This window comes from Colletotrichum godetiae (assembly GCF_030913485.1).
Source record: "Colletotrichum godetiae strain CBS 193.32 chromosome Unknown BDP55scaffold_165, whole genome shotgun sequence".
Classification (NCBI taxonomy): Eukaryota; Fungi; Ascomycota; class Sordariomycetes; order Glomerellales; family Glomerellaceae; genus Colletotrichum; species Colletotrichum godetiae.
In genome coordinates, this window is record NW_026851413.1 from 1 (window position 1) to 8,820 (window position 8,820).

Genomic DNA, 8,820 nt, shown 5'->3' on the forward strand with positions numbered 1-8,820 from the left:
AAGCGCTCGATCTCTGCACGAAGTGTCGCGAGCACTCGTGGGTTGGTGATGAGGTGAAGCAGCGTAGCTCGGATGGCCGTGGCCGTCGTGTCCGATCCAGCGAGTCTGTCGGAAGGGTTAGTAGTGGCCTCAGAGTATAGGACCGAAGAGATCTCGGCAAGTCGTACATTTGCATGAGGATTTCCGAAGACGCCTCTTTTTGCGTCAGGCCGTGTGCTACGAAAGAGCCAAGCATGTCTTGCCTCGTCTTCTTGCTTGGCCCGAAGCGCTCGCCGGCGATTTCCTTCGCCATCCTGTCGCTGTGTCAGCTGTGCCGGACTTGCGAGAACGCAACAAAGACCGCACAAGTCGACGATTCAGCGGCCAAGCGCAGACCAGGTCCGAGATGGGACGCGAACAAGACGTACCGAATCAGCCTTCCGAACCCGGTGGCATCATTTTCCGAAGGCATCAGCCGCCGAAGCAGAGGCCACGATAACACATGGAGTAGAGAGGGCAGAACGGCCGCGACGACGATGTTCGGCATGCTTTGTTCCGTCGTGTGAATGTAGTCATAAACGTCCGAATCGGAAGCCAGATCGCCGAACGGCTTGCCGAATGCAAGATCTGAAATGACGTCGAGCGTGAAGTACTGCGCCTTCAGGCCGAAGTCGAACCTTTTATCTTGAGAAGCATACGTATCGATCATTGACATGAGTCGAAGGACGCTTTCGTCGATCTTGGCTTCAAGTTCGACTACTTCTTTGCCAGAATACTTTGTCGCGATCGTCAGCAGTCCATACAAATCGACCTGTGGCACACGAGAGAAGATGACCTACCCCTCCGGCCATCTGAGACCGGAGTCTGGTGTGCACTGCATCGTCTCTGGTAGCAGCACGTTGTCGTGTCTCGGATCCAGTCGCATCGCGTTGTACCAGTCTGAACGCGTGTACTTGGTGCGCACGCCGAGCATACGCTTCATGAGGTCCGGGTCGCTCGTCACAAGGTCGTTTGGACCGATGCGAACAAGAGATCCTGTGAGAGGAGTTAGCGAGCGTTGTGAACGACATTGGAAACAGTCGTAAGCACCGTATTTTTGGCCGGCCTCGTAGAACTTCAGGTGCATGCTACCGCTATACACGGCACGTAGAAGCCACCAAGGGGAGAATCCAGCAGAGGGAGGGCGGGGGATGTGGCCGTAGTCGGAGATACTGGTGAAGGAGGAGCGTGGCAGCATACAAGAGCGGACCCCACATAAAGATGGTCGTGAAGGGGTACCATTCCACATGGCGGAGTTCAGCTGCTTGCGCTGGCTGCGTGAGCCCTTGGTGGGTAGCGGATAGTCGACGGGAAGGCTTTGGCTGACGGATGGCAAGAGCAAGGACGGTAGCTCAGTGGTTGTTACTCCGTCTCTGATACCGGGAAGTCTACGGATAGGGCGGTCTGGGGAGGAGACCTTAAATGATCTTTGACAAAGGCTGTATGCTGTAGACTTCGTGGAGCCCATGAACGTCTTGTAGACTGGATGGAGGTCTTGGTGTCGTTGCACATGCGATCACGGGCAGTTCTGGGTGTCGTTGCCCAAATCGACCCCCTTCGTGGTGTAACTGATGTGGGTTCCACGAAGTACAACGCAACACTGCAAAATGTGGCTCTTTGCGCCACGGGGATGGTTTGGACTCTTTCGAATCCGTATACGGCCTAAACATCGAGCAGCGAAGTCAATGGCCTAGGACGCTGAACTCGGCAGCCATGTACCGGCCCCATGTCACCACTTCTGGATCTTGCGCAAAGCGGTACAAGTATGAAAAGACATCGCGCCGATGCCTGTCTGCCATCAGGCCGACGTAGGAACTCTCGTGTTCGTCTCGCCGTAACAATGGGCTGTAATCCATCGAGACCTCTCAATAGCTTACAAACAGACGTAGACCAGACCCTGCCCACGCACTATCCACTGACCGTAACTCGTCCGCCTCGATACTCATACAATGAGCATAACGAAGCGTGTCGCCTGCTCCGGCCTTGGACTGTGCGAGGCGCAAAGTCCCGCAGCTTCCTGTTCGTTGTTCATGTCATCAATAACAGCTTGCTAGATAGGTCGCAAACGCTTGCCCAGATCAGGCTGCTGAGCCACCTGCAACAGCTCGCATACATCCATAAGCTTCAGGTTTTGGTCAAGTGTCTGGATTACTTGTCTGATACCGATGATGACCCATACGCGGCGGATGAGAAACAACTCTATCAGGGCATGCTAGCAGCGCGATCCAAGGCAGAAATGATCCGTCTGTGGGACGACAGACCGCCGACGGCGAGTTCTCCGAGCCCCGAAGAGATCACAACTGCCGAGCATCGGATCAGCGCCGTCATCGGCCAGGTTCGACGTAGTCGGGATGTAGGCGACGTAGATGTCAAACACCAAATAGAACCAGAGATCGTTGCGGCACTCTCTCGTTTTGCCAAGAGCTGGAGCCTGGACGACTTCATGAATACGCACGAAAAGATCATGGGCGAGCCGCCGACGTTGAATGCGGCTGGCATATCGAAGCTGCAGGCCCAGTTCATACTGCAAGCCCAAGTCGCCCGTGCGAGCCTGACAAGTGACAACGGAGCGACGCCGACCATCTCCGTCAGCTTCTTGCCGGACGACGTCCCTAACGTAACGCTCATCAACATCAAAAAGCAGTGGAAGGCACTATACGTCCCGCTGGCGAAACGCGTCAAAGAGTCGGAAAAGTCCCTGCGTCAAGATCTCTACACGATGCAGCTCGTCTCTCTCGGGTCTGCGCATAGCAAGGGCGGACAGCAGTGGAAAGAACTGGATGAGCTGGGGCAGGCCGGCATGGACATCATCGACCATCTCCACCTGGACGCGGGCCAGATACTGCTGCGGGGCCCGGGCCCGCTCCTCGGCCAGAAAATGCTGCTGGGCTCTGTGGGCCCCGTCGCCGACCGAGCGAAGGCAAGACGAGAGTCGGAGGCGGGTCTGTACGGCACGGGAGGTTCTCAAGCGACATACGAGGACATGGACGCGTGCGTTTGCCAGACGCAAGGCATGGTTCCGGGAGTCGAGTACGTGCAACTGAGTCAAGATGCGTAGCAGAGGGTGATTCTCGGCGCCTATCAATGTCATATCATCTCTGTGGGTCTAGTTAATAATGCTTCTTCGGATGGAAGTGACACTGCGACATGCGCTGTATTTTCATGACAAGGTCTGGTGAAGAGTGGGGCACGCGGGGTTCGCAGAGTCGAAAGCTACTACGAGGTTTTTCCTGGCGACCTCCTCAAGGAATCTGCATCACGGCAGCCTTTACACCCGACTATCCCTTCGACCACTGCAAAGCAGCAGATCTGACTTGCATCAAGCTGGCTGACGCTTTGTGGCGCTGGTCTATAACCTCACACCTTATGGAGACGGCGAAAGGCTGCTCCAATGTTCCCACTGTTGTTGCCTCCGTGAATCCAGATATGCTTTTGAACCTCCATATGTGGGGGTCGTCATCATCCCTGGTGGTATCCACGGAGGGCCCATGTCGTCTTTTGCTGCCGATTGACGCCAGAGAGGGCTCTGGGCCAGTCCATTATCTGCCTCCATCTCGACAAAGTGGAGAAAGATCGCCTTTGAGCGTGACATTTGGGATGCTGACGTGCAAATCGGAATACGGCAGCCATAGCTCCACAAGCGAAGACGGTCAGATCGGCCGGAGCGTCTATCTCGACGCGTGCGAGGCATATCGCATACCCTGTTGCTTCTTCAACATTTGTTGCTCGAGTTACTTGCTACACCAACTGGCTAGGCTACGAGTGCTCCAACAACATGTGCCAGCGTAGCAAATCAAGTGTGTTAGTAGAGAAAAGCCCGCATGCCATTTGGCAACATGTGCCCGTATAACTATGGCTCTCGCCGTGTCTCAAACCCCTTGTTAATGAAAACCAAGAATCGCATCAGACCATCGTCACACACGCCATAGAATCGCATAGTCGCCTCATACACACAAGTAATTCAAGCGTCAACGCTCTTTGCTGCCAAACCATGTCGCTCAATCTTTCCTGGCCAGCCGCGACCATGCGGGCAGTTGTTTACCATGGCACGCCTTTCGAAATGATGGTACAAGATGTCGCCAAGCCAGCCATCCTGAACGAGACGGATGTCGTTGTGCGGGTGACCACCCGGCCGTATGCGGATCCGACTTGCACATCTATCGCGGCTACATGGGCGGTGCGGTGCCATGGACAATGGGCACGAGGCCGTCGGCTACATCTCGGAGATTGGCGACGCCGTGTCCTCCTTCGCCGTTGGGGACTATGTCATCATTCCCGACACCGTGTCTGAGGATCATATGGAGATGGAGCCGAGGTCGAAGGAATACTTCGGCTTCGGGAATAGTGAGATGGGTCTAGGCGGTCTGCAAGGTACGAATATGCCTGCTCCATATGCATCCTGGGCATGCCAAAGAGAGGATTGCTGACAAGAAGATGCGCAGCTGAATACGCGAGGGTCCCTTTCGCTGAAGCCAACCTGATCCCCATCCCATTGACTCACGAAACCGCCAATTCGACGATGAGCGCGACTACCTGACCGTTTCGGACATCTTCGCTACGGGATGGGCCGGCATCGACTACACCGGATTCGAACTCGGCGATTCCGTCGCCGTCTTCGGGGCGGGTCCCGTTGGGCTGCTTTCTGCCTACTCGGCCATTTTACGTGGAGCGTCCAAGGTCTACGTCGTCGACCATGTGAAGGAGCGCCTGGATCTCGCCGCTTCCATCGGCGGCATCCCGATCAACTTTGCTGACGACGACCCCGTCGCCCAGATTCTGGCTAGCGAGCCGAACGGGGTCATGCGCGCCGTAGACTGTGTTGGCATGGAGGCGTTGAACTCGAGCCTTGAGATGGACGAGAGCATTATCACACAACAGATGGTTGACGTGACGCATTTCAAAGGAGGCATAGGCCAACTGGGCGTGTATAGTTCACAGGACGATTCGCCTGGCGCACCGTACGGCAGCGACATCTCGCCCACGATTCCTTCCCCGTCTCGTCCTTCTTCGCCAAGGGCTTGAGTTTCCGAACAGGGGCCGTTGATCCGAAGCAGTACGCTCCACAGTTGATCGACCTCATCAATAGCGGCAAAGCCCACCCAAGCTTCGTGATCAGCGCAGTTATTGGCATCGAGGACGCGCCAGAGTACTACGAACGCTTTAATGGGAAGAAGGAGACCAAGGTAGCCATCCGCTTTCCGGAGTAGGACGGCTTACTTTACGAGGCTTTCGTTGTGTATGTAGAGGAAAGTAAGGCAGTCTAAGTAATACATACGAATTCCTCTCGGTATATCGGCCCGGAGTCCTGGAATCATGTCTCAATACCCAAAAGCATACGTGTTGCAACGGCCTGCAGGGCATTCTCCTGGCGATCCGGAGGTTCGCTCAGATCCCGCTTAGACATTTATATGTATATCTTCAAGCCTTTTTGTTTGGACCTGGCCGACTTCGCGAGCTGGCAAGGTAGTTCGACGGTGCCATATCAAGATGCTTTGCACCTAACCTCGCCGGCGAGATGAGACAGCAGGCAAGCGCGTTTGCATCCGTACAGATGTATCTGACAGTCAAATTGGGCAGTTGCGACATTGTGCGCAGAATGTATTGAAAATTGCTATTGGAGCCAAAGAGCAAGCAGGTTTTATTTGCTCAAGGGGAAGGAAGTAGAGAATGAATGTGGCAGGATGGAGTCGCGTGACGGAGTGAGGGAGCGATGGCAGATACTCGGAGAGTGAAATTTACCGCTAAGCCTAACACCAACAGTCTGCCTCACGGCTTGACCAGCTGAATGCGCCTCAGAGGCTGTGAGAGTTGGCTGACAAGCCTATCTGCACAAGCTTGCAAAGGTGGACTGGCAGAGTATCATGAGCCACCGGATGACAAGGCGCTGTGTGCTGGCGTTTGTGAGGGTGTGCAGGGTCTCTACGCTGAACTTCCTCTGCCTTGACCAGGGGCCCGAATCCACTGCCAAACGGACTAGGGTCCTGCCTTGTATTGCTCAAGTTCGGAGAGTGCTCTGCGAGCTAGGCTTCGCAGCGGCCGCATGTACAGACCATGTCCAGAGACTGTATAAATACATGTCGGCAGCCTGCAGTCTTTTGCACACTCTTGTCTGTATTCCATCACCAAGTCTCTGCTCTATTCAAGCACCTTTTGCTTGCGAGATCAAAGTATATAATGTCTCATCTTCGTTCTTTTCTCTCTGGCAATGGCAATGTATCTCATCAGGGTGGTAGTACCAGGACCGCCTCGACGGCCACGCTCACAGACGGTACTAACATCTATGGAATCTACACCCCCAGCCTCACCCACGACAGTAAATTGTCTGAGCTTGTTGTGAGACCGTCGGCACCGGAGCCCACGGTATTATTGCGCGAAATACAACAGGCTGCCGATGACATATCACAGCTCGTTGGGCGATTTGGATTCAAGATGGCAAGAACGCTTACGACTCCTCCTATCAAAAAGGCGCTTTTCGCGGACAAGAAATTGCTTCGACCACCATGCCTAATGTACGCAGACGAATTCTCCTGTGTGATCACGAGGTTCTGTTCCAAAACAATCCACGACTCGACTTCGGCACCGCTTCTGTGGTGGCTCTGGAACGAGCTACTCGACTACCTGCCGCCGATAGGCGAAACGCGGAAGTGCAGACTCGACTTCAACCCCGCCTTGAGGGCTGACATAGCCCTGCCCTATGCGATCACCATCGACATTTCAAGCAAAAACAACAAAGACAACATCGAGCTTACTGCGTCGTATGGCGGGCTATTCGATGAGCGCCGTATCTTCGATGCATCTATCACCCGGTTTGACTTCCCCAAGGCGGAAAAGTACGGCAAGCTGACCATGGCTACCCTGGACATCGACCAAAATCCGTACGAAGGAAACGGCTGCATCGCCCACATTTTGGGATACCTCGTGCCTCGTCTGGAGAGCAACTGGCGGCCTGCCATGGAGGCTTTTCCTTCAGAGAAAGAGGAGGACCTTATCATCGCTCTAGCTAAGACTTACAAAGCGGGAGACGACCGCTTCCCCATATCGGAGAACCAACAACAGCAGTTCCGGAACCTGCTACGGCGCTTTCCGATCGATGCCAGGGAATACGTAGTCGAGAACGGGCTCGTAGGGATGGAGAAGGGACCGTACAGCCAGTCTGCATTTCAACCCCCAGGTCCGAAGGACTAGGATGTAGACGAGTGTTTATCTACTAGTGTTTGATCAGCGCCATCGATCTCATCTTGCATTCGGGCTTTTCCCCCTTCCCACATAACCTAAGTAGATAGGAAACCCCGAATACGTACGTCTCCAAGCATGGTTTTCTCGCTGATATCTTTCAGCTCGCACCACAACTGAAGTCTATGCCATCAACACGTCCGTCACGGAGCGTCATGATGCACAGAAGCACTGCAGACGCTACCAGTAAGCAAAAAAGTAATTTGTGATTTTCATTTTCATTTTCGATGCTGTATTACTGGCAATAACGCTGCAAAGTGTTTGCCATAGACTCAAGCGTACCTTCTAAACAGAGACAGCGTCAGCAAGAATAGAAATTCCTTTCACCATGTAGTCCTCACTTTCTACTACATCACGTGGCAGACATAATGGCTGCTTATTATCTTAACCATGGCCAGGTAATCCAAAAAGCGCTATTGGGCAAGACTACGGATAGACTCACCTCTTGATGGCAGCAAGCCAATTTAAGCTCTTGTCATGCACGAACCCCTGCGGCAAGAGACCCATTCGACTTGGGGGTGAACCCTGGAAAGAAAGATATGAGTACTGCTGCTTTCCAGAATGCAGTCATCCAGCGACCTACGACTAGTGGAAAGCTAACAAATAGTGGTTTATATAGGCGAATGATTGGTTGGCATCTATTGTCATTCTTGTTAATCGAGGGCTCGCCTTACATCAACGTCAACAAATGCTTACATGTCACGGCTCTGCAAGCAGAAACGACGCTATACTCATACCATCAAGACTAACCATATAAACCCTCCTGCCCTCGCGCTCATTTCTGCCGCGATGTGCAACCTTGGAATCCGGTGGGAATAAAGATGCAAGTGATAGAGCTGTTATGAATGGATTGTTTCTACATCAAAGCCTGGACTTCGGAGCCTGCTCTGCTACCATGTCGTCCGTACGAGCCCCAAAAGCCGGCAAGGCCTTGATGAAGTCCTCCATGGCTCCCTCTTCAACCAAAGGCGCCGTGATGTACTCTTTAGCATTGGCCCTTTCCACCAGCGTGGGCAAGAGGGGCAATAAGTTGGAGTACGCCCTGTTCTCGATATCCCGCAACGCAGATCGAGTGCCGTAGCCGTGTTCGACAAACCAGGATAGATCCCTCTGAATGCAAGACTTTTCAAACACATCAAGCACCTCGGGCGCGATATCACCTTGCGCCTGGGCTGCCTCGTAGGCCATGCGCTGTCCGATGGCCTCCACCATAACTCTGCATCGAGGGAGAACGCTGTTGTTATAGGTCGTGCCCCTCAGGCTGCCGGATACGCCGAGTGCGAGGTTTTTGTCGCTCACAACCTCTTCGAGCATCCCGGCTTCATACATGGCAAGAGATCCTGTCGGATCGGTTGGTTGTGGAAGGCCATATCTGTTCATGAGGAGTTCAGAAGCGAGACCTATGAGGTGTCAGGACCCATATCTAAGCTCGTGTGCGAAGAAGACCTACGAATGCTTATAACGAGCGTGTCGCCCTCGGCCACGGAGTTCCTGAAAGGTCGATGCGAGTTCGGTTATCTGGTTGTGCGCGTACAGGCCCTGCCAGCCACATCTCCGTCAGCTCGTGAA

The 8,820-nt window shown here is 53.9% G+C and overlaps 6 protein-coding genes across 6 annotated transcripts; 4 read left to right on the forward strand and 2 right to left on the reverse strand.

The window, feature by feature from the left end:
* On the reverse strand, window positions 1–1,267 carry BDP55DRAFT_774563 (cytochrome P450; the record flags this gene model as incomplete). The annotated part of the gene is made up of 5 exons (XM_060581215.1): window positions 1–105; window positions 168–293; window positions 408–754; window positions 878–1,014; window positions 1,069–1,267. Coding segments are annotated over 5 exons (914 nt in total), but the record flags the coding sequence as incomplete, so codon positions are not given.
* Window positions 1,268–1,858: 591 nt separating this feature from the next.
* BDP55DRAFT_735633 (uncharacterized protein) lies at window positions 1,859–3,076 on the forward strand (the record flags this gene model as incomplete). The annotated part of the gene is made up of 1 exon (XM_060580345.1): window positions 1,859–3,076. One exon carries the CDS (start codon window positions 1,859–1,861, stop codon window positions 3,074–3,076), a length of 1,218 nt encoding a protein of 405 aa, XP_060421287.1.
* Window positions 3,077–3,150: 74 nt separating this feature from the next.
* On the forward strand, window positions 3,151–3,936 carry BDP55DRAFT_688783 (uncharacterized protein). The gene has a single exon (XM_060576673.1). It carries the CDS (start codon window positions 3,166–3,168, stop codon window positions 3,805–3,807), a length of 642 nt encoding a protein of 213 aa, XP_060421288.1. The 5' UTR covers window positions 3,151–3,165; the 3' UTR covers window positions 3,808–3,936.
* Window positions 3,937–4,033: 97 nt separating this feature from the next.
* On the forward strand, window positions 4,034–4,976 carry BDP55DRAFT_688785 (uncharacterized protein; the record flags this gene model as incomplete). The annotated part of the gene is made up of 4 exons (XM_060576674.1): window positions 4,034–4,138; window positions 4,224–4,389; window positions 4,461–4,474; window positions 4,543–4,976. Coding segments are annotated over exons 1-4 (710 nt in total), but the record flags the coding sequence as incomplete, so codon positions are not given.
* A 1,216-nt stretch (window positions 4,977–6,192) lies between these two features.
* On the forward strand, window positions 6,193–7,203 carry BDP55DRAFT_639553 (uncharacterized protein; the record flags this gene model as incomplete). Its single annotated transcript, XM_060573266.1, has 1 exon — window positions 6,193–7,203. The coding sequence occupies one exon, from the start codon at window positions 6,193–6,195 to the stop codon at window positions 7,201–7,203; it is 1,011 nt and encodes a 336-aa protein (XP_060421290.1).
* Window positions 7,204–8,062: 859 nt separating this feature from the next.
* Window positions 8,063–8,781, reverse strand: BDP55DRAFT_688792 (putative acyl-CoA oxidase). Its single transcript, XM_060576675.1, has 2 exons — window positions 8,702–8,781; window positions 8,063–8,651 (listed from the first exon to the last, which is right to left on the reverse strand). Exon 2 carries the CDS (start codon window positions 8,629–8,631, stop codon window positions 8,113–8,115), a length of 519 nt encoding a protein of 172 aa, XP_060421291.1. The 5' UTR covers window positions 8,632–8,651; window positions 8,702–8,781; the 3' UTR covers window positions 8,063–8,112.
* Window positions 8,782–8,820: the final 39 nt, after the last annotated feature.

Coding starts and splice junctions, on each gene's coding strand:
- BDP55DRAFT_688792 (XM_060576675.1), bottom strand. CDS start 8,631: ATGAACAGATATGGCCTTCCACAACCAACCGATCCGACAGGATCTCTT.
- BDP55DRAFT_688783 (XM_060576673.1), top strand. CDS start 3,166: ATGCGCTGTATTTTCATGACAAGGTCTGGTGAAGAGTGGGGCACGCGG.